Source organism: Castanea sativa, chromosome 8 (genome assembly GCF_040712315.1).
Source record: "Castanea sativa cultivar Marrone di Chiusa Pesio chromosome 8, ASM4071231v1".
NCBI lineage: Eukaryota > Viridiplantae > Streptophyta > Magnoliopsida > Fagales > Fagaceae > Castanea > Castanea sativa.
Genome location: NC_134020.1, coordinates 29,369,949 through 29,395,194, shown reverse-complemented (window position 1 = coordinate 29,395,194; position 25,246 = coordinate 29,369,949). Strand labels below are relative to the sequence as shown.

At 34.8% G+C, this 25,246-nt stretch overlaps 3 protein-coding genes across 4 annotated transcripts; 2 read left to right on the top strand and 1 right to left on the bottom strand.

The window, feature by feature from the left end:
* The first annotated feature begins 271 nt into the window (after nucleotides 1–271).
* LOC142606723 (uncharacterized) lies at nucleotides 272–4,380 on the top strand. The gene is made up of 2 exons (XM_075778060.1): nucleotides 272–740; nucleotides 3,636–4,380. Exons 1-2 carry the CDS (start codon nucleotides 389–391, stop codon nucleotides 4,175–4,177), a joined length of 894 nt encoding a protein of 297 aa, XP_075634175.1. The 5' UTR covers nucleotides 272–388; the 3' UTR covers nucleotides 4,178–4,380.
* Nucleotides 4,381–15,061: 10,681 nt separating this feature from the next.
* On the top strand, nucleotides 15,062–21,395 carry LOC142605579 (methylsterol monooxygenase 2-2). Of its 2 annotated transcripts, none has more exons than XM_075776995.1 (7): nucleotides 15,062–15,384; nucleotides 16,722–16,859; nucleotides 18,983–19,128; nucleotides 19,285–19,404; nucleotides 19,506–19,718; nucleotides 19,825–19,905; nucleotides 20,951–21,395. In XM_075776995.1, the coding sequence occupies exons 1-7, from the start codon at nucleotides 15,355–15,357 to the stop codon at nucleotides 21,030–21,032; spliced, it is 810 nt and encodes a 269-aa protein (XP_075633110.1). In that variant the 5' UTR covers nucleotides 15,062–15,354; the 3' UTR covers nucleotides 21,033–21,395. The 2 variants fall into 2 exon arrangements, with proteins under 2 accessions (XP_075633110.1, XP_075633111.1); XM_075776996.1 differs by having other exon boundaries at nucleotides 15,246–15,384; nucleotides 18,983–19,138.
* Nucleotides 21,396–22,229: 834 nt separating this feature from the next.
* On the bottom strand, nucleotides 22,230–22,985 carry LOC142606158 (uncharacterized). The gene has a single exon (XM_075777553.1). It carries the CDS (start codon nucleotides 22,983–22,985, stop codon nucleotides 22,230–22,232), a length of 756 nt encoding a protein of 251 aa, XP_075633668.1.
* Between the last annotated feature and the right edge of the window lie 2,261 nt (nucleotides 22,986–25,246).

Here is a 25,246-nt window from a genome sequence, read left to right as displayed (position 1 = left end):
AAGGCAACAACTATAGTTGATGACGTGACACTCAAAAAGGAAATATTTTAATTTTTTCTTTCTTGGATTTTTTTTGGGTTCTTTAGTTAACGATTAATTTTTATTTATTTATTTTATTACTCGATAATTTGGGCCTGATAAAGCGAAAGCCACAATAAGCCCAAATTCTTTTAGGGCCCATAATTACCAAAACGGACAAGAAGCCCAAAAGGAAATAACTAAATCAGAGTATCTTATCCACTTACCACGTATAAAAACCCCCCACGTGACCATCACGAGCATTCACAAAACGGCAAAACCTCACCACCTCGCTCTCTTTCTCTCTCTCTCTCTCTCATACCCAAACCCTAAATCTCATTCTCACTGTGAAAAGCAATAGCTAATAGCTATGGCGAGGCAAGGTTCTATTGCGACGCAGCAGCCACCGAAGCTACGATGGGGGGAGTTGGACGAGGACGACGGAGAGGACTTGGACTTTTTGCTGCCGCCACGGCAGGTGATCGGTCCCGACGAGAACGGGATCAAGAAGGTGATTGAGTACAAGTTCAACGACGATGGCAATAAGGTCAAGATCACAACCACCACTCGCACTCGCAAGCTCGCAAATGCTAGGCTTAGCAAGCGCGCCATCGAGCGCCGATCTTGGCCTAAGTTCGGCGACGCAGTGCACGAGGACGTCGGAGCTAGGCTCACCATGGTCTCCACCGAGGAAATCCTCCTCGAGCGCCCTAGGGCTCCTGGTTCTCTCTCTTTCTCTCTCGCTTCCTCACTTTTTATTTATTTTTTTGTGTGATTTATGGAATTAGGAATTGTTTGGGTGTGGATTTGGAATTTTTTTTTTTTGGTATGCTGTGGTGTGTTTGGATTTTGTGCGCTAGGGTTTTTACCCTGTGAAATACACACACACATAGTATAAGATTGCTATGGAATACGATTAGGATTTGTTTGTTTGTATAGAAAATAATCTGCAGAGAAATTCTGTATTTTTTTTTTTTTTTTAATTATGGAAATTTGTGAGAGGATTACTTGGGTAAAAAAAAAAAATTAGGATTTACTTAATTTTTTTAAAGCGAAGATTACTAAATTCTGGTTTGCTTAAATTTGTGTTCTTGGAGAGAATGAGAGAGGAGCCAATTATTAAGCTATTAAGTTTCAAATGAAGATTGATTGGAATTTCGTGGAATTTGTTATGATTTCCTAAATGTGATTCTAATTAGTAAAAAATCTAGGTACGATTCCTTAGGTGCGGTACCTTATATTTCCCAATGAAATTTAACTATATGGCTGCATTGACCAATGCATTTCCATGTTTATTTTCCTCAATTTATTTCCTTGCTTTGTGTTTATAAGTAACTGCTTTGTCTTCATAAGCAAACTATAAGTTGTATCGCTTTTATTCACAAGCAAATCGGTGAAAAAAATGATTGTCATAGTTGAGTTGGAGGAATGTATTAAAGTTGACCCTGAATGAATCTGCATCTGTAAAGTTGCTCGTTGTCATTTATTTTTATTTTAAAAACTTAGATTTTATACTACATTGGTGTAATTCTGAGTGCTGAATGCATTTTACTTAATGTTTGCATTCATCTATTGTTTCAATGACAAACCATAGGACTTGAGTGTATTAATAATTTCAATCAATATAAACCTTTGGGTATAATATTTACTCTTTTTCTTTAACCTGTTACACTTAGCTTCTGGTTTTTCTTTGTCATATATGTATAGTTGGTCAAGGAATTAGGCAATGACATACAACTAGTGGCTTCTATGGTTGTTTATTGTTACAAACTTGTAAAACCTGATTACTATTTACTAGAGAGAAGTATCTTATGACTATTTATAAAAAAATAATCTCTTGGAGTACTTAGGGTTCAACATAACAAGGTTGGGAAGGAGAATTAGAAATCCAAGTGGCTGTTTTGATGATTATGAACTGTTGTTTTGAAAGCAAAACATTTAGTAACAATGAAATTTGATCAGAGTTCGTTGTAAGAAACAGAAGAGAGGAAGAAGTATGTGATCTTGTCCCATTACTTGAAGGACTAGAAATTTCAATTAATTACTTAAGTATGTGCCTGTACTTATTGTTGTATATTTTGTTCTCAACTAGTCCCAAGTCTGTAAAAAGGAGGGTTTTGATAACTTGATGGCCAACTCTAATTAGTTTATTGAGGATTCATGGCTGACCCCAAAATTTGGGAATAAGACTTGGTTGTTATTGTTACTTTGTATGCAAGTAATGATCTTCCTAGATAAAGCAAACTAATGTGGAGAGTATATGTTCACTTGTGTCAGTAAAGAGAATAGAAATGAACTGATTTTTATTTATTTTTTTATTTTAAAAGTAGAGGGGGGTGAATTCTAGATTCCGATGTTTGGATGTTTTGGGGAATGGATGGAAGGGAACATGCGGTTTCCTTCCACACTCACCTTTGTGTTCTGCCCAAAAGGGAGCAGAATGGAGATTTTCCCTCACTAACATGCTCTTGAATTCTTGTATTTACCTGTATTTATTTTGGTAAAGGGAAGGGGGCTGGGGGAGGTTCAAATCCCAGTGTCCAGGCACCACAATAGGTGTTGGAATTTCTAGGGTATCCCTCAAATCCCTTGTATATACCCTTGATTAATAGAAGGCACAAATAAAACATGCTGGTACCGAAGACAGAAAGAAATCAGGACTTTTTTGAGCAGGCTACAGTACTTCAGCAGGCGAGGAGGGAAATGATAGGAAAATTATAGGTTTCTTTCCTCTCCCTTCCTTCATTTATCCTAAACATACAAATGTAGGAAACATAAATCCTTTTACTTTGGTATTCCTTTCATTCCCTCTTCACACATCCAAATAATTTCAGTGTTCAAACTTTAAGCAAGGTAGATCTTGACACCATTAGACATTGCATGTAGTTGTTCACATGAAAGCCCTAAATTTACGAAAACTGTATAATTCACTCCAACATTAATAACTAAACTACTTTTGGATGACTGTGTCATACAAGGTCTTATATCTTTTGCAAGTCATTGATGGGCAATGGGCATTAAGCTATTTGACTTAATTCTAAATATGGGCACTGAAAGTTGTGTATTTCAAATATAATGTCTACAAGATGTTTGAATTTTAATGGGTCTAGTTTATGGAATTCGTTAAGATTTTGATAAACCGTTGCATTTAATTGGATATGGCTCACTTCTTGATTACTTGTCCTTTAGTATGCCCAATAACCTTGCTAGAGATTCTTCTAACAATGGTGTCATTAGTCCACAAAGTGTGCATAAGAAATTTAATCAGGGATTTCACTAGCGGACCATGTATGGATAATATGTTTTGAAAAAGGAAATTTGTTTTGTGCCACATGTATGCTTCATAATGTGTAAACTACTTTTGATGTGGGTATGAATAAGTATATTGTGGGTCGCAAGCAGTCCAACGCGTGCAAGTTTATTTTCACATGAATTTATTACTCCTTTTGATATTAAAATTATTCTTTGGCTTAGTAACTTTTAACCTTTCTTATTACCTCACTTTTAAGTTTTGTTATTGCTATTGATATGTTGTTGTGAACATTGTAATTATTCGACCACAAGCAGATGGATGAGGGCTTTGTCAATGCTAATAACATCTTTGAAACTGTGAACAGGTAGCAAAGCAGAAGAACCAAAGGCTGGAGGAGACCCCTTGGCTCAGCTTGGGAAAGGAGGTGCTGTCCTCATGGTTTGCAGGACATGTGGTAAGAAAGGTGACCACTGGACTTCAAGGTGCCCTTACAAAGATCTTGCTGCACCACCTGAGGGATTCATTGATAAGCCTGCCTCATCAGAAGCCGCTACGACTGCAACTGGGGCAAGCAAGGGAACATATGTTCCTCCAGGCCTGAGAGCAGGGGCAGGGGCAGAAAGAACTGGATCTGATATGAGACGCAGAAATGATGAAAACTCTGTTCGGGTCACCAATCTATCAGAGGACACACGGGAGCCCGACTTGCTAGAGCTCTTCCGGCCTTTTGGTGCTGTAAGCCGGGTTTATGTTGCTGTTGATCAAAAGACTGGCATGAGTAGAGGATTTGGTTTTGTTAACTTCGTGAACAGAGAGGATGCTCAGAGAGCCATCAACAAACTCAATGGGTATGGTTACGACAATTTAATCCTAAGAGTTGAATGGGCCACACCAAGAACCAACTAGACCATGTGCGTGCAGCACTCTCTCTCATCAGCTAAGGAGGATAATATTACCTGGCCTGTTGAGACTTTTGGCAGGATATTAGTCTTTTTTCCAAATCTCTGTTCAGTTGTTCTATGTTGAATCTGCTTGCTCAAGATTTCTTTCACCTTTTGGTATTTCATTTTCATATATATGATAAATGATGAGCTATTTAAAATTTTACATGACCGGTGGCTGTTTTTCTTACAGTCGTTTCTTTGATGATATAAGATAAGCATTTTGCTGGAAGGTCCTGAAGGTGGAATGCTAAATTTGACTCTTTTTTTTTAAAAAAAAAAAGAGAAAAAAAGTATGCCATGCTATAAAAGGTCCATATAGATCTTAGTTCTGTAGTCATTAGTTTTTACTTTTTACCAAAAGGAGTGACATTCTTAAATATGGTTGATGATAATTGACATGCCTTTACCCTCTTGAACATTTGATTTTATTTTCTCTATTCAAGCAGAGCAACAACAGGTGCTTGCTAGTAGCCACAAATGGAAACAAATAGAGTTAGTGAAATGGAAGAGTTGTCTGTCTATTTGCGTTCATGTATTTTGCCAGCCAGCCATCTATTTTGGGAGGACTTCTAGACAATAAAAAGAGAACACATCCACTCAATTAGGTTGGATTCCTGACAGTGCATTGGTTGGTTGCCTGCGAAAGGGAGCGAGAGCATACACATTAGGCTCAATGCACTATTTAAGTTGAACTTGCTCCAAAAATCCCACATTTGTTACTTTAGCTACTGTTTATGGACAATTGCATTAGTCTCAATACTCTACTGATATTCTATTTAAATAGTCACATGGAGAGAGATGTGAGAAAATGAATAATTTATTTTTGAAATTTTATGTATTGAGTGACCAGTGCTTTGATTAGTTTATCGAACCCACTGTTATTTTTTAATTTTAATTTTTTACAATTTGTTGGGAATGCCCGAGACTTTTGAAGAGCCTGAGCCTGAGAAATGCTCTAACGAGGAACCATGATCTTGTACAAAATGAGATGATAGCTCTTTTTTTTTTTGGATAGATATGAATTATGATATCAGCTCAATTCTTCTCAGCAAAAATAAATACATAAAATGATATCAGCTCAATTCAAACTAATGGGACTTCAGATATTTCTTGCCAACCCATGCTTATTTTCTATATTATTAATAACATGATTCATTGATTGAGCTTTAACATTTTGCGTACAAAAATACTTTCCCACAAAGTCTTAAACTCTCTAAAATACTCTTATCTTTTAGTTAAATAAATTTAAATTAAAAAATACAAACTAGTTAAAAGAGTAATTTACTGTTTCTAAGTTTTAGGCTGACCCATGATTTTGGAAAAAGGGAAGTCACCGGGTCCCTTGTAAGTTGTTTAGGGACAAATATGCACATAGGAGTTAATCCCGGGTCAACTTGGATAAGCAATGCATCATTGGTTTGAGCCATGTCTGGGACTTCCATATCAAATGCATGATTTTGAAGCCTATAAGCAAGCTAATAATGAAGTGTGGCTGTATGAGTGTCTTGTATCTGAGAAGCTCCTGTGATTTGAACTTGAACTTTGAGGGCATCACAGAAGTGGGGGTCTTTTTGAGGCATATTGAAGTTTGGGAAAAGTGTGACAAAAACAATTCCAGCATTCAAAGTTGTCTAGACAGTTCCTATGACTGCATGTTGATACTCCAAAATCTAGAGTCAAGAAGTGTCATTCTAGAAACTGCAAGAAGTCCTTTCTTCCATGGAGGGTTAGTGCCAACCTTATAGCACCAAAATGAAGATGAGTGTACCCTTGTTTTTGCCATGGAATAACAAACTCTCTAGGGAGAGTAAGGGTAATGAAATTTTCATGTTGATTACTGGAATATTGAACTGGCCAAACTTAAAAACCTACACATATTCTTTTAAAGGAGAGGGTTGAGAAGGGCTAATATATATATATATATATATATATATATATATATATATATATATTTTTTTTTTTTTTATGGTTTTTTTTAGTGAAGACTGGAGTTTATTAAATATAGTGTAAGGATTTACAATGGGGAAATCAATAATAGGGATTTTACTGTCTTTGGGTACATGTGAGATTTCATACAAGTAGTCTACTCTGTTTGTAGTAGATTTATGAAGGAAAAGATCAAAAGGAAATTTGGAGGTATCAATATCTGCTGAAGATGTGCTGGCCATAGTGATTTCCTGTAGAAAGAATTGCTTTCCACAAACCTAATAGGACAATAGTACCAACTCTGGGCTAATGAGTCCACAAGGTTACTATGGAAAACAAAATTCTTTAGTTCATTAGAAACAGACTCCTTAGTGTTCTACTTAGTTATATAGTCCAGTGTTCTGATCAGGGCCAGCCCAAAGCTTAGGCAAGTTAAGCCTAGGCATAAGGCCCCACCAAAAAACAAAATTTCCCTTAGGGAAAAAGGCCCCACTTCCATGGTTAAATGCCCAAATTTTTATAAAACTTTATATATATATATATATATATATATATATATATATATATATTTAAAGGTTGTATATATATATTTTTATTAGGGATGTTAGAATACTACAAAATTCACTATTAGCTTACAAATTGCCATGTTATCAATCACAAAAAAGTCATATAAACATTCATTAGTTAAATTGATAAAGTTCATCAATGAGAGTCAATTCACATTATATTTTGAACTTTTTATAGTGCTTTTAATTGATGCAATTTTTCCTTTTCATTTCTATTAAGACTCTCAAAGTACAGGATTAATAAAACCTTAACCCAATTGAAACCCTAAAATGTTTCAAAAAGATGTTGCAAATGTGTTAAATCATCAATTATAGATTAATCTCTCCTAATAGTTTGAGACTTTAATTTTTGTAAAATAATATCCTATAAAGCCACACACCAAATAATCTCTCTCTCTCTCTCTCTCTCTCTCTCTTAAAAACAAGATATAAAAATAAAAATTAGATTACAACTTTACTTAACTATACATCATCATATATCCAAAGTAAAAGTATATTTTTTTAATCGTAATATATTTTTATTTCTTTTTATTAATATTTATAGTTCAACTTTGATATTCAATTCTCTATATGAAATTAACATTAATTTAGTTGGTATTATTCATCAAATTATGTATTTAATGTATCAAATTAATCATGTTTGATTAGTATTAAATAATTTTGTTTAACTAATATTTACATATTAAAGGCTTTGTATAAATTTTCCTTAGAACTTAAATTATGTTGAGCCGCTCCTGATTTTGATGTGATTAGTAGAAATGATCCATTTATTGTGGCAATTGTAAATTATAGAGAATACTAATTAAGACAATAATCAGAGTATACTAATAAAAAAAAAAAAAGTATTATCACCTGCACAAAGTACATATAATGAGTCATAGTATAATAAGATATTATTATGGCCAGGAAACAAGAAGTGGTTGTTGATGTTTCGTTTTCCTGTATTTTTCTTTTTGCCAATGATTTGATGTTATCCTCCGAATCCGAATCTTTTACTAACGTCCGTTTTGCATCCTTTACATGCTGACGTCCTCACTGTAATGTTTTTTTTTTAGGGTGACCTCACTATAATATGGACCCACTAGGAGTACTATATAAGTGTATATATATATATATATATCGCTGTTGATGGTTTTATAATTGCAATCTGATATGCTTTATCATCTTTTTATCAATTCTTCTAAAATGACAGGCTTTGTTTACTACTTTGTTCACCATTTGTATTTAGCAAAAAATAATTTAATTAATTTTTAACACATTATGATAGTGATTCTAAACTTATTTTTTTAACAAGTTGTGATAAAGAATTTACCTTAATAAACCTATTTTTTATAACACGTGAAAGGAAAATAGTCGTTGAGTTGTGATTGACAAACTGTTATGTCATTATATACAAAATGACATTTAAAAAAAAAAAAAAGAGTTTAACACCATTTGTATTTAGTGAAAAATAGTTTAATTAATTTTTAACACGTTATGATAAAGTATGTGATCCTAAACTTATTTTTTCAACAAGTTGTGAAAAAGAATTCACCTTAATAAACTTATTTTTTATAACACATGAAAGGAAAATAGTCTTTGAGTTGTGGTTGACAAACTGTTATGTCATTACGTACAAAATGACATTTTTTTAGAGAGTTTCAACTTATGGCGTCCGCTTCTGATAATAGTTCTTTATTATCAGACCAAGACACCAATCAGTTTTTGATATAAGCGGGAATTGAACCCTAGATCTCTTATACAACCATCAGAGACTGTACTAGCTGAGCTAACTGGAACCCACGACATTTTTTTTTAATACAAAAGAACATATTTTTGGTAAATTATATTTTAAATTTTTTTTTAGAAACCCATTTTAGAAATCATATTTTAAGGATGGTTTCCAATTAAATGATATAATTTCAAATCAAATCTTAAATTTTAAGACAGTTACAAATTATATTTCATATTTACTCATTAAAAAAGTTATATTTTATAGTTTTGTTAGTTTTAAATCAACTCAAATTCTAAAATCAGATGAATTTAAACCTTAAAATTTTCTTGATTTCTATAGATTTGATTAGAGAGTTCAAATTGATACGACTTGAAATTTCAAGATTTGATTTGAAACTAATGAAACCATGTTGTGATAATCTTAAATATTAGGTCCAATTTGAGACTATCCTCAAAATTTATGGTTTAGAATGTAATTTTCCCCTTTCTCTAAAGTGGTGAAGAGGGCAGTATGAAGCTTGGACCTTGGAGGCATATCCATCACAAGAATAAAGGTGCTGGTATCCCAAAATATGATTGGCGAAAGGGAAATTCAAATAGTCTAAATATGTGGCCATGGTAAAGGAGATGCTTCATTCATGTTCAATGGTAAGGTTAATCCTTAAAATTGTAGATATGTACCAAGTTAAAATTCGTGATTTGTCACAGAGAGGCACGCCGTTCGTGAATCATGATTTGCCTTTGCGTTATTGCACGTCCAGAGCTAAAGGAAAAGGACACATGAACATGCTCACAAAAAGGAGAATCTTTTCAGGAAAAATAAAAAAAAGAAAAGAAAAGAAAAGAAAAGCTGACAAGACACCGGCCTTACTCTAGAAATTATTAAGTTTACTAAAAGCGCTACATCCTTCTAACTAATAAAATAATATTATGTATGTAAATATTTGAGTTAGATTTATAATTAGTATAAGAATTAAAAGTAAAAAACTATTAGGTGATGTCATATTTACATAAATAGTAACATTTTATTAGAAAAAATGACCAAAAAGACAAAAATATTGGCTCCATAGTTTCTCAATTTCTTGTCTTGATTAGGTCACTTGGATGTGTATGTGTATTTGCGATTGGATAAGGACAAAATTATTTTGTTTAAAATATTTTAAATATTTGAGTTATTTGTTTTTGGTAAAATTAGTTAATTAAACTTAATTTTTTTTGGACTTGTTAATTTTGTTTTAAATTTTAGATCTATAAATTTTTATGGACTTTATAAGGATCAATGATATTATTATGGAGGGATCAAGCGTAATTTTATTGAACCAAATTGCTAAAATTAGTATATATATATATATTGTAAGTGCACAATTCGTACTCGGACCCAAAAACAAGTGATGGGCTCAGGCCCAAAGAGCCTTATACAATGAAATTTGTAGAGTATGGGTTTGAAATCTGGATTTGGGATGTTGGAAAGTTGACCAACATGCTAGAATGCCGCTGTCTATGCAAGTAATAGATGGACGTAACAAAAAACCCTCCTCGGACATAAGCTGATGACAATTTGTATAGTATTTCTTTTTCTAAGCAAAATATTACAATTTTTAGTTTTTAACCAAGAAGAAGATCCCCCTTTTCTTTCCTCTCTCGTCTTCTTATATCCTTCTTCTTCTTCCCTGTTTCATCCACGTGTAACACAAATCTTCCTTTCAGATACTTGTCCCATCCACCACCTTCTTAAAGTCTTCAAATAATAGCTGGAAGGCTGAATTCTACTGTTCAGAGGTCATTTCTCCATTAATGCGGCCAGGGAGGTAGATGCAGGACCTTTAATGCGGTGGCAGCAGCTTTTTCCTCAGATATTTTTCACACGTTCCTGTTTCTAAAGGGTGCTTGGATCACATCTTTACCCAATAGATCTTCCAGAATTCTGCCTCTAAACCGTTTAGCAAGTCCCAGGGCCTTTGCTGGGTTTGTCCGAGGAGATACTTCTCCTCGGACAACTCCTCGGACCTCTATAGTGCGAACTGACCTGTGGGCCTAGAGACCTTAATTGAACAGACTTGCACCAACTAACCAGGCCCAAAGCCCAAACGTTTATTCAAGCACTTTTACCCCTCATAATAACCCCTAAAAACTTTGTTTTTCCCTTCCATCCGAGGAGAGAAATAGAGTTTTGAACCAAACAGCGCACCCTCCACACACTTTGCAAACCGCCACACGTGTAGGAGCCCTTTCTTTCCCTTAAACCGTCTCTGACGCTTTGAAACCTGGAACGCGTGCATTTATGACTGTAAGTTACATCCTGTTCCCCACGTTCAACGGTGAGATACTCATCCAACGGCCCAGGTTTGTTCTAAAAAAAATTGGGCGGGATAATTTTGATTTGAGGCCGCCTCCCACACGTCAAAACACCTGGGAACTCGTATCTCCATCCACTCTTTCAAAAATCAATCACATCTAAGTGCTAATCATTATCTTTGCTCTCAAGAAGCTCGTGAAAAATCGCCTAATCAATTCCCGTAAGTTCTTCATTTTCTCTACTCATTCCTTCTCGGCTTCTATCCTCGGCCATCATCTAGATCCCTTTCCTTCTTTAAACTTTCGTTTTCATTCCCACCAAATGGGTAGATTTAAGTGTTTAGTAGATACTGACGCCGGTATGGATGGTTTTAGGACCAAATATCAGATTCCTCACGATGTAGGCTTTAAATATTGCCCAGTAGAAGCCATAGGTGACGCTAGGAGAAAGGGAGAAGTTATCATTCCCATGATTGCCTTCCTAGAAGGTGGGATGACCCTCCCCATGAAAAACGTAACCAGCGAATACCTATGTAACCATAGGTTATGCCCAGATCAGTGCACACCAAACGTATTTAGGGTCTTAGGTTGTGTCGATACTTTAAACGAGCAAATGGGTTTGAACCTCACATGGCACGACGTTGCCTATATGTACGAGTGCCATAAATTCAAAAGTGTAGGATACTACATTAAATCCAGGTCTAGCATCGTTAGACTAATATCCTGTCTTCCCAAATCCAACAAAGACATGAAAGACGACTATCTCATCGTCTCGGGAAACTAGTTTGACGGTCCTCACTGCCCAGTCGAATAGGGAGAGCCAGGTGTGGCTCCATAGGAGTTAGATTTCCTAACCCATGACTCAATGCCATTTCTTTTATTGTTTTTAATTTTATTGCACATTATTGCTTTTTCCCTTGACATTTATCACTAATCTAACCATGCTCATCTTCTTGGATGTTTCTTTTCATAGATAAACAACACGTACGTCCACGTCTAAGCCTTTGCAACGTCGCAGACTTGAATCGCATCCTTCGCTCCAAAGTCTTTGTCAGTGAAGACCTACAAGTGAGAGCTGCCCACCTGATACTAGGATACGATCCTTTATCAATGGATTTTCAAGAGATTGACAACGAGATCACTGCGGGAGACAAACGACGTAGAAGGATAGACGTGTCACGACCAGGCTTCCTTTCTGACCGCGAACTCCCAGACGAGCCCTCCATCATACTATACTCTCGCCCTATCGCAACGATTTCTCTTTTGGCACATTCCTAGACAACCGCCATCCGAGAAGAGCCAGCGTCCTCGCAACATTCGTTGGACGAGGAGATCGACCAATTTCGACTCGTGGAAGCTGAGAGACCTCGAGAGGATCAACTCGTCATCCTCTCGGACGAAGAGCATGCGCCCGCCGAAACTTCGGGCATACAAGGTCTAATAATTGCACAGCCTGACTCCAGCTTCGAAGAAGACGATATGGCCACTCTACGGAGGTTGATGAATAAGAGGGGCTCAAAAGTCTCTAACAAGGAAACGGGTGGGTCCCAGGTCCCTCCGTCCTTGCCACCACCCCCTCCTCTCTTTGATCCTAAGCCTCCCGTTCCGGAGCCTAAGAAGAAGAGGAAGAACGAGGCTGAGGAGGCAGATGCGGAGAGGTAGAAGAAGCTGAAACAACAACAACAATAACAGAAAACTGGCAAAGGCCAGGGACGTGCCTCTTCAATGGAAAGTGGGGAGAATCGGGACCTGGCCGAGGTGCGCCGTACACCGGCCAACTGGTCTCCCAAACTAAAACTGGACGGGATACCAATCTCTTGCCAATCTAGCATTAAGGCGTTCCAACAATAAATAAAGTCTCAAGTTTGCAGGGGAATTAATTATCATTGATGTTTTGACACATTTATAACAATTTGTTTTATAAAAAAATAATTTAAGATTTCATTGGGGTTCAAGTTTCTATTGGCCTAATATTTTGGAGACTTGTTAGGCGTGATAAATATGGTGGATAACCATTAAAAAAAATTATTATGATAAAAGTTGGGCATTTTATTATGGGGCACGGTGTATTTTTATAAAGGGCCTAATGGTTTTTTATAGGGAATATAGACCTTAGGCCTACGCATTAGGCCAACCATAGATCCCCTAATGTAGCAACTATGAAATTATAAAAAATATAATAAAATAACAAATGTTTAAAGAATTCTAATGACTGCAAAATTTCACCATGGAAAAATTTATACTTTTTTTTTTTTAGAAGAGGAAAAATGATTTCCCTAAGTATTCGTTTGGCATGATTAATTTTGTCAATTTATTTTACTATTCAGCTTATTTTTGCTAGTATTCATGGGTCCCACTGAACATTTTGGTACTATTCATAGGTCCCATTATATTATTTCAGCTAACTTTTATCTTTATTTACAGTACTTTTAGTAAAAAGTTTTTAATTTTAGCAATGTAAGCAAATCTCAAACAAACCTTAAGTCCAAAAAAGATGCAGGAAGCATTGGCTCTTTAAAGAACGTTTTTAAAAAATTAATAATTATAATGGGGTGAGAGAATTGAACCTAGACATTTTTGTTGGAAATATCAAATGCTAGTGGAGTTACAATGCCACTTGACATCAAACAATTTGGTAATTCAATTTAGAGGTTATCAACTTAATTCTGTTTTCTTATATTTAGAAGCTTGATATTTTTTTGATTACTATGAAGTAGTAATTGGCTAAAAAAAGAAAAACTAAGTAGTAATAATAAGTAATAACCAATCTCTTGTCTTAACAAATGCCACTTGACATCAAACGGTTTGGTCATTCAATTTAGGGTTCATCAACCTAGGTTCGTTTGCTTAAATGTAGAAGCTGGATTAATAAAAAAAGTAGCTCATTTATCACTTTCTAAAACCTCACATTTTGTATGGGTTATCTCAATATTTTTTCAGGATGAAGATGTAACTGATCTGGTAGTAAAAGTTCCTATAATTAGAATTTGGCAGCAAAATTTTTTTTTTTTTTTTGGTTAGGTTGGTAGCAAAGTTTTGAGTTTGGTATTAAAAAAAAAGCCTCACTGTTTTTTAGGTATGGTTGTACATATCCAACTTTTATTTATTTATGACCAAATAGTATATTTATTTTTAAAATTCTTATGTGGAGGAAAAGTTAAATGTATGACAGCAATAGTTATTCCATCCATCGAATATATCTAGTATTGTTACTATCACAAATAAGTTTTCCCTACTCTATATTACAGATAGAGATATGAGAAAAATGATGCATACATTTGTTAAGTTAATTGCAGTAAAATTTATAACATCTTTAACATTTTTTATAAATTTAAATTTAAGATGATTTGGAGTGCAGCTAACATTCTTTGCCTTTTATTGGATTGCATCTTCTCATGCCAACTCTCTCTCTAAGATTGCGTTTGGGAACAGATTATAAAGCCATCTTATTTTACTACTTAGCTTATTTTTGCTACTATTTATAGGTCTTACTGTACTTTTTGGTACTATTTATGAGTCACACTATACTATTTCAGCTAATTTTTATCTTTATCTACAGTACTTTCAGTAAGAAATTTTCAATTTTAACTAAATAAGCTGCTCCTAAATAGACCCTAAATTTCCTTGGTGGAATAATAATGTAAGCGATTGGAGTTGAACTCATAACATGATTCTATAATGATTGTGCTAATTATGTAACTAATATACCCATGGACGCCATGGTTATATATTAAGTGTCCACGTTACTTCATTTTTGTTTATTTTGAGATAAACAAACTTTCTGGATTAAAGACACAATTATATTGTCCATTCAAATCATGTGAGGCAATAATAAAAGTCTAAAATTTTTGCAGAAGATCAAGAGAACCTACCTCCCTGGCTCAAATTGGTAGATCTAATTAAAAGTTAAAACACAAATATAGGTAAGATAATTTAAGATAATAAATAATTAATTACTAACTAGTAGTAAAAAGTCAAGAATTAAGATCTGGTGCAATATCTATTCATAAAATAGTTCTCAATAGTTAAAATTAAGAGTTAAAAAAACAACTTTCAAAATTGACCATTGAATAAAAAAAACATATACCTTTTGATTTGCCTAAAAATTAATTAAGCTTTCTAGAATCCTTTAAAAAATATAACAAAATATTACAATATTTTCCCGTAAATTTAGAGTTTTTTCAAAGGTATAACAAAATATTCTAGGGGGACCTACCATGCATGGGTCAAAAAGGTCGTGCATAGCAAAAGCAATTCATTGGTTGGGGTGCTCAGAACAGAACAGCACAGCACATCCGCTTCATAGATAGCAACGACGTGCACCTCTTCAAATCCTATCTCTCTCTCTCTCTCTCCGTTTTTAGTGTGTAGACTGTTCTGCCACCACTTCTTCCAAATCTTGTATTTACTATCTTAACAAAAAAAAATTATAGAAAATGAAAAAGGGGCCCAAGAAAAGGCCCAGATTCCCTTAGACAGTCTGTCTCGTGGGTTGTTCTCACCTTCCTTATATTATGTCTCTTCCTCACTGAAACTCTCTCTCATTCACTCTCTTTCTTCCTCATATTATTTGAGGATTATTATATAGTAGTAGCTTTGTTCTGTAATAAAGATCAAGTTTTTAGTCCAAAAGTCTTGAATGGCTTCGATCGCCGAATCTGGGTGGCAGGTACTCCCTTTTATACCCTTTTCTTTGACAACTTTTGCTCATTGTTTTTTCACCTCATCTTGAGTCTGTGTTTGATAATTTGTTAGTTCTTGCCCTAGATTTAGTTTCTTTGTTGACCATTGTTGGTTCTGGACCTTGTATGTGCATGTACCAATGTATGTGTGTGAATGGCAATGCAGGTTAAAAGACATCAAATGGGTTTATCTTGTTTTCTTGTTTTTGTTAGTGTTGTGTGTGAGATAAGGGATTTGATTTTTGGCAGTGCTTTTCAAATTGCATTTGGGTTTATGGGATTTTGTTTTTTTTTTTTTTTTTGGTTTCTTAAACTTTTAATATTTTCCTTGTAGTATCTGTTGAGGATAGTGACATTCGAGAGTGCTGTTTATTTGCTAGTGTGAGATTGAATGGTAAAATGATTAGATTGGATGTGAAGCAATGTTTTCTTGGATTTTTGTATTTTCTATTAGGAAACTGTACCTAATGGTATTTGGTAATGGATATTTGGATGGAGAATCTAGAATCAACAACTCGAACCATCAAGGTGATGGTCCCACGGTTGAGATGCTCTAGTCAAGCTCTGAATTGTCGTCTATATAGATCTCTTTGACCCCAAATTTTGAAATTGAAATCTGTGTTGTTCCGAAATGATTTTCGGGATTGGGTTTTTAGGAGGTTGAGCTCTAGCGGGGATTTGAAGTCCCAAGTTTGTAATTCAATACCCTATAGATTTTGGCTCAATTCTTGCCACCCTTCCCTCCTATTTTCCTCCGATGTGAATATACCCTTGGGCCAAGAAATTATTTCTAATGAGTGGAAACCATTATACCCTTGGGCTAAAAAGTTATTTTGTAGGAAAATGCTTAAAAAGTGGTCAAGATGTCGGAAATGTTGGCCATTTTCATGATGAGCACTGCACTATTTTTCTTAATATGCCAAGCACGTTCTTTTCATTTCTCAGGCCTACAAGGACTTGGGTCTTCTGATAGAAACAAGACTGTTAGTTGCTTAGGTGCCACTGTAGTTTATTGGCTGTAAGGATGATGAAAATATTTTTTGTACAACGCCCCTTCCCCCCCCCCCCCCACTTTTTATTGAAGTTTTTTTTTTTTGTTATTTCATTAATAGGAAGACAGTTTTCAGCCTAACCATTTCCTCATCTGTATGAACACCCAATTTTTTTTTTTCTTTTTTCCCCTTGGAAATAGGGCAGTAGGAATGTTACTTGAAAATGTTTCTGATTTGACTATTATGATTCTTGAAATGATAATTGTAAGAATTGCCTTGGTTGTTATGAAATATTTGTTTAACTATGTAGAACTCTCTTTTTGATGATGCAGTATCTGATCACAAATTTCAGTGACTTTCAACTGGCATGTCTTGGAAGTTTCTTTCTCCATGAAAGTGTGTTTTTCTTATCTGGACTTCCTTTTATATTTCTTGAGAGGGCAGGCTGGCTGCACAAATACAAAATTCAGGTTTAACTCTTTTACATTGTCATTACTCATGAAGTAGTTTTGTTATTTCTTACTTTTTCAAGCTGAGCTACAACAAAAACAAAGCCTTAGTCCCATATCCATGGATCCTTGACAGCTTAGTTAGGGTTGGATGTAGTGGATCCATTATAGTAGAGTGATTGCCGTCAATCTACTGCAACCCTCCTCCTTTTCCTGGGCTTGGGACTGACTATGAACTAAATATATGACACTAAGCACAAACACAGTCAAAGGTTTTTTTTTTTTTTTTTTTCCTTTTCAAGCTGAATTAGGGATCATTTTTCCCTTTTATCAAAGCTTTAGACTAGCCAGTGATATTTGGGATTAGAACATTATACAATTCAGTCAACAATGAATATGTTTACTAGATAGGGGCAGTGTTCATTTGGACAATAAAATGGAGTTGGCGTTTTCCTTGTTCTATGGAAATAGCTTTGCAATCCTATTCTTCTTCTGATCAAATTCATGCTCTAACCATGGTCAGAATTTTAATCGTAGTTTTCAAAATACAAAAGTTTCTTATGTGTGTGTGGATGGAATTTGTAACATGTTCAGATGTTTTATAAGTTAAGGATTCTTGTACAAGACAAAGTCAAATATATGAATTTGTGTTAGTATGTGTGTGAAGGGAATTTTGTAACAGTTTAAGATCATGTGGTGATGCAGACAATAAAGAGTTCGAGGGAAAACAAGATTAAATACCAAAAGTTTCAAGAATTGTGGTCTAGTTTCAATGTGCAGTTTTTTGACACCTTGGGTGATTTAGGTTATTATTGAGTTTTAGTGTTAAGTTTCTTTAGGTTAAGTTTCTGGTTCAATTTTATTTATTTTTTACTACAAGAGTGGTAGTTTGCTAATTTTCAGATTTGTGGAATATGCTGTAGTGTGCTGTTCTAGAGACCCATGTCTTCTTTTATGTTTTGAGTCCTTTTCCTTTTTGGTTTAAAAGTTCATAATTACTTTTCGTTATTGTTAGGAGTCCTAGACTTTCTAGGAAGTGATCATTTCCAATCCAAGTGCTTTGAGGAGTAGTCTTGGTAATTGCCTACAAAAGAATCTTTATGTATTCAATTAAAGATAGATATAGAGAGATTGATGTTAATTAAATTCTAATGGCTTATTTCAAGTTTTGAGGGTGGGTGCGTTTGCCTTCTCCTTCCTATGTGTAATTGCCTAGTTTTTATATTTCTTTGTTTCTAATTCCATTTGCCATTTAACCACAAAGAACCATCAAACTCATTCAAGCTCTAATATTTTTTTTATCACTGAACCTACCCGAACCCTTAAACATCAAAGCCTATTCAAGAACTCTTTAATGTCTCGTCATGAACCATAATTTAGTACTGAACTCCTTAAAAGATCCTACATCACGATCGGCATTAGAGCCCATCAAGGCTTTTGTCCTGCGCCAGGTAGTTCTCCATTGATTTTGATAGGGCCTCACCCATTTTTACCTATGTTGACGGAATTCTGAAACAGTTTAAGATATTCTACAAGTTAAGGATTCTTATACAAGTTATAACAAAGTTATAATATGATTAAATGCTTTTTTTTCCCCTGCAAAAGATGAATGTTCTTTTCTTGCTCATGTTTGAACTGCTATCTACAATTCAAATGCAAGTTCAAAATAACCATTTTACTCTATTAATTCAAACCCAATTGGAAAATGTTGATCACTATGGTGTATAGATTTACTAGTAGACTAATATGTGTAAAAATGGGTGAGGCCCCATTAAGATTGATAGGAGGCCATCCCATTATAGTTTATCCCTTTATAGGCACACACACAAAGCTATATACAAGAATTATTTTAGTATAACTTATACAAAAAAAAAGAGAATCATTTTAGTATATATCTTCACTTTGCAAATAATGCAGTGTAACAAATAGCACACAACTGCACAACACTAAGCCTTTTTTTTCCCCAAGTTGTCCTCTGATATTTTATAGTCAAAAACTTTCCATTTGCAATTTCTTCTGCCACTAATTTGATGCATAGTATAGATATGTTCATCCTTCTCAGTTGTAATCAATACAATTTCTTTATTTCTCTCTCCTTGGTATTGTATCAACTAGTGACATTACTTATTTATGTTTTCATACAGACCAAAAATAACAGCCCAGCAGCTCAGGAGAAATGTATTACTCGCCTACTGCTTTATCATTTTGGTGTCAATCTTCCAGTTATGCTTCTATCATATCCCGTCTTCAAATTCATGGGCATGCGTAGTAGTCTTCCATTGCCGTCCTGGTATTTTCAGGTTCTTTATATACTAAAGCTTTTTTTGTTAGATATATACAATGCTATTATAATTATATAGATGCCTTCCATCAACTTATGCTGTACCTGTGCAATTTCCATTTCGTATAAAGCATACTAAGCAAGATCCTGATTTTGGTTCTGCAGGAATATAGTTTTTATGCAGATTATGTTCTACTTCGTCCTTGAGGATTTTGTATTCTATTGGGGACATCGGGTTCTGCATACAAAATGGTTATACAAACATGTCCACAGTGTCCATCATGAGTAAGTGAAAGCTTTGAGTGCTTTATCAGGTATTTGGTTGTGAAATAATCTTTTTCACTAGCTGCTTTTGGTTGCTCTTATGGGCTTGTTAACATGTGCAGATATGCTACGCCCTTTGGTCTGACTTCTGAATATGCTCATCCTGCTGAAATACTTTTCCTTGGTTTTGCTACCATTGTTGGTCCTGCAATCACTGGACCCCATCTGATTACTCTCTGGTTATGGATGGTACTAAGAGTCTTGGAGACAGTTGAGGCACATTGTGGTTACCATTTTCCATGGAGCCTCTCAAACTTCATTCCTTTGTATGGGGGGTAAGTGTCTAGTTTTTCCTCTTGTGGGTTCACTTAGCATTGTGTATATGGTTAAATGTCCATGATTTACATGTTGTTCTGAAGTGTTTGTTTGATGATTTTCCAGTGCTGATTTTCATGACTATCATCACCGTTTGCTCTATACCAAGTCTGGCAACTACTCTTCAACTTTTACTTACATGGACTGGCAAGTATTTTTGCACATACTGGTTAAAGCATCAGCATGTTTCTATTTTTTGGTTGGACTCTATACTGTCTTATTATCTCTGAGCCAAGCTTGTGAAACATAAATGGATCTATGTTGAATTCTTTTATTTTCTTTTCATTTTGTTGATTTAAAATTCAACCTTTATTGTCTTCAGTCAATTCTTTTAGTATGTAATCAGTCAAAAAGAAAGAAGGGAGAAAAAGAAAGAAGAGAGGGGGGTAATGTGGAAGATAGTAATAATAATCTCAAACCAATCCTCGATCAGTTCACTTAAAGTGTTAGTTTCTCTAAATATTTTGCAAATATGAGGCTTTTCTGACATTGAGTTTTATTCTGATTTGCTCGCTCTTGTAATTCAAACTTTTTCCAATTGAAGGTGTCTAGAGTATCACCAATTCTAACCAGCCTCCTGGTTAACATTTACATGCTAATCATCATGTATGGGTCTTAGATATAGCCAAGCCTTCACTGGAGGCATAAGATGGATTGAGGCTTATCCAAACATATTGTGTACATGCACAGGTGCTCACACAGAGAGAAGTGCAAAGACATAGAAGGCTTAAGCTCTGTCTAGATACTAATTACTAGCCTTCTTAGTTTTTAATGTTGTATTGAGGCCATCTTAGTTTTTATTATGAACATTTGGTATTGTTATCATTTTAGGTACAGCTGTCAGAATAATGGACTTTAGATTCTTAATTAGCCCTTGTCTCTTTGGTAAAGAATGCCTTAATGTTTTATGGGCTTTGTTGCCAGAATCTGATGCTTATGATTTTCTAGTGCTCATGCTCCAAATGTTTCTTCTTAATGTCCTTTTGACATATGACTCAATTCCATTTTTTCTAGTTCCTTTTTTTTTTTTTTTGTAATCCAATAGGGTTCTAAGCTATTAGAATTGTAGCATGCCTTTTCTTTTGGTTTTGGTGCTTTATTCTTTTCTTTCATGATAATAAGCTTGTATCACCTGGAGCTTAGTATGAAAGTATACTGACCTCGGGATGACTATTCTGTATGTTTTTTTCAGGATATTTGGAACTGATAAAGGTTACAGAAAGTTGAAAGAACTGCAACATGTTGGAGTCGGAGATGGAAGCAAGCAAATGTAGTGATAGTAAATTTTCTTTCTAAATAGCTGGACATCAAAAAAACTGCTTCCTGATTTAACATGTTGGAGGTCCTGTCCTCTCCTTGCCTGATCTTGTGTTCAACCGCCTTTTTGTGTTTGATAGCTGTTCTCATTCACAGCTTGTGGTTATGTGGAATCAGTGGAAAGCTTTCTTTGGACATGGGTCCTGCTGCTGCTTACATGAATGAAGTAGCTGATCCTTTATTCTTTCTCCTTTTTCTATGTTTGATGCTAATTCCTTATAGATTACTACTGAAGTGACCCAGTTAATAATTTGATTTTGGATCATGGAATCTTGATTGCGAGTACCTTGGACTTCTTAACTGTGAATGCTCATTTCTTTTATATGTGTTTCAGGTAGTTAGGTTAAATAGCAAAGGTAACATATATAATCTCATACTCCCTATTTTATTTACATCTTTAGGATGTACCATATGGAATCCTAATGAGATCTATTTGTAAATTATTAAAATGTTAGTCTCATGCAGTTAAGATTGATCTTGAAAACTTCCATGAATTCTCCTTTGTCACATTCCACCAATTGTGGAATTTTGTATATAAAAAAATTATTAGTACTTAATGATTTCTAATTCCTTTAAAGATTTACAATGATGACAAACATAGACAGTTATTTCATGGAATTGTATAAATGGGCTTCCAGATATTTGTGGGACTTGGATATAAAGGACAGTTTTAGTTGCTCGGATCTTGTTCTTAAACCTCTCGTGGGTCCATTCTTTTCCCATGTTAGATTAGATGTGAGTACGTATTCTACAGAATTGTGCAGATTGAACAACTTGACTGTAAATTATTTTTCTTATATTTGATACATCCTCACCAAAACTGGCACATTGTGTAAACTAACGTATTTTAGGCAGAACAAAAAATAAAAGAGAAGCCAAACAAAGGTAGATAAAAGAAAAGAATAACTTCCTCATTTGCATTCAAGAAAACTTCAATTGGATGTCAAATTCTTACTAAACCAAATGCATGAGGGATTAAATTTCCACTGAAGTGGCATAAGGTTGGTTCATGGTTCATAGATGCTTCAATCATGAGATCGTAGGCATTAAATGTTATAATTTTTTTTGTTTTTTGAGAAACAAGTAAGTCCATGTTATTAAGGCAAACCAGATTGGAATACAACCTCCAAATTACTAGGTAGTTCTTCTACCCATTATTTTTCTACCCATACATCAAAATCTACAGATAAAACAGCTCTCTTAGCTAGGGTGTGTGCCAACTTATTACCCTCGCTTCGAACATGCAAAAACTGGCAAAACTGTAAAGAAGCACTTTGACTATGCGCATCTTCAATTACAATCCCATACAAAGTGTTGCATCTCTCCTTCGCTTTCAATGCCTGAACCACCTTCAAACAGTCACCTTCCACTACCACCTTGAAAATGCGTAGTTCTTTAGCAAACACGACTGCTCTAAGTGCAGCCAAAGCTTCCGCTGTTTCAACTGAATGAGGTAGCCCGATTTTCAGACTTAAAGCAGCTACGACATTACCATTGCAGTCCCTTATCACCACGCCCAGACCTGCATGACCCATAGTATCAAAAATTGCTGCATTGTAATTAACTTTATAAAAATCATCTTGAGGTGGCGCCCAATGGGCTGGAGTGCTACTAGCTCGCGGCTTGGCATCTTGTTTATTGGCATCCAAAAATTCTGCCACCAAAGCTTTTGCTCTATCTCTGACTTCTTGTATTGACCAAACTGATTGATTCACTCTCAGATGATTTCGCCGCTGCCACATGCTCCACGCAATTGTAGAGAATAATGCCACGTGATACGCAGACCCTTTACATAGCACTTCCTCCAAAAGATCAAATAATCTTCTAAAACCTTTTCTGTAGTAGGGGGCAAAGCTGATTTCTGACTTCCACACCGCTTGAGCATGCTCACACAGCCACAGACAGTGCATGGTTATCTTTATTTAAATTTAAATGTTATAAATTTAAATAAAGATATATTCAATGTCATGTTATTTAAAATTTTAAATGATGTAATATCCTATACAGAACCAAATCCAAAGAATAAAATCTTAATCTTGAAATTGACTCTATTGATTTTAAATGAAATGAAGAGTATCCAAAACAATCCTATGCTTTAAATGAAATGATGGGATGGTAGGAAGCCAAAACATTTCTAATGAGGGGATGGTAGGAAGCCAAAACATTTCTATGCTTTAGCAGTTGTCTTTACCTTTTAATTAAATGTATTAACAAATCTCAACGATTGGTTTAGTAGTTCTCAATACCTTATGAGATTTATGGGCAACTGAGTTTAAAACTCTTAACTAACATCCTCAGGTCATCTCTTTCTCCCTCAAAGACTTAATACTTGTTACAAGTACTTTAGTGGGCCAAAATTGGCAATTAACACCAATTGCCATGGTATATTGTTAGTTTTAGGACTTGTAAATCGAGTCTCAAATACTCGGTTTTCATGTTTTGATTTGGCGTTTTTCCATGTGGCATCCACTTGGAACTCGAGTATTAGAGGCTTGAGTTATATTTCGACCCTTTGAGCGTCGATTTTTGTGTTTTGAGAATGACGTGGTTTATCCACGTGGAAGCCACCTAAAAACCGAGTCTCTAAGACTCGATTTCATAAAGGGGTTATTCAAAATTCCTAAGTCACAGACACCCTCTCCACTCCCACACCTCCCTCGATTCTCACTCTCACTCAACCTCTCCACTCTCACTTAGTCTCCACTCCCACGCACCCTCTCCACTCTCACGCACCTCCGCTCTCGTCCTGTCAAATCCTCACTCTCAATTCCTCAGAGACACATAGACTCTCAATTCCTCAAAGACACAGAGACTCTCAATTCCTCACTCTCATTTTGTCAAATCCCTTGTCCTCCACCAAATTCCTATTTCACAGACTCACCCTCATTGAAACCCACGCTAGGTAATCCGTTTCTTAAATGCTTGTTTTGTTTTGTGGGTTTATTTAAAAAAAAAAATGTTTTTTTGCGCTTTTTTCAGTCGGTTCTCAAAAGGTAGATTTGGGTTTGTCTTTATTTCTTTATTTATTGAATATATGTAGACAAGCTGTTTTTTGAAAGGCTTCTTAGAGGATAAATGAGTTTTTTTGAGTTCCGGGTTTGTCTATTTGTTATGGGTTATTGACTTCTTGTATTGGGTTTTTGTTTCTGACTTTGTGTGGATATTGGGTTCATGATCTGCACCTTCTGTTTGTAAAAGGGTTACTTAGAAAGCTAGATGGGGTTTTAGGTATTGGCTTTTTTGTTTATTTTGAATCTCTGAGAATATAGATGTTGAAAACTTGAGAACGTTTGAATTGGCTTTTTATGTGGGGTTTGTAGGGTTTCTAATGCTGTTTCCTTTGTTATTGTCTTATGAAACAAGTTGCAACCTAAATTCATGGCCTTAATCATAAGAACCTTAATTGTTCATGGAAATGTTGATTCTATTAATAATCTTTCTTTAGAATGCACTATGAAGAGAGTGTTCAGATCATTATTGGTACATTTATTACTGTTCACTGTTTATTATCTTGAAGATTGCAAGTATTTGAATTTCAATTAACTTAGCTATCTTAGTGTGTAAGGTTTGTTCTTGTTGAATTTTAAGGGGGGAGGAAAAAAAAGAAACCAAAAATTTGAAATCGAAATTGACGGTGATTGGATTGATAATTATGGTTTCAATTAAATTTCAGTATTCAAACTAGAGTCAAGTGTAATATGTTAGTGACATATTTTATCTCTTTCATTTAACCATCAATTACAAAACCTTTTTTATCTACTCAAAGTACGAAAATTACAACTTCTTACATCATATGCATAAACAAACACACCCCAGATTTGCATATACTCACCCCACATCACATACAAACACACTCAATCATTATCATTTCATACTCAAACAAAAAATTCTAAAGACAACTCACCCCCATTACAAAATTTCAAATCATTCTATTAAAAAACAAAGAAAAATATCAAACCAAACAACAAAAGAAATAGTCATGATACATACCCATGATAACAACCTAACAATACAAATATATCAACAATACCTCTTAAATATATCAATCATTATCATTTCATAATCAAGCAAAAAAAAAAAAAAAACTAAAGACAAATATCAAACCATACAACAAAAGAAATAGTCATGATACATACATACCCATCATACAAATATATCTTAACAACTAGAT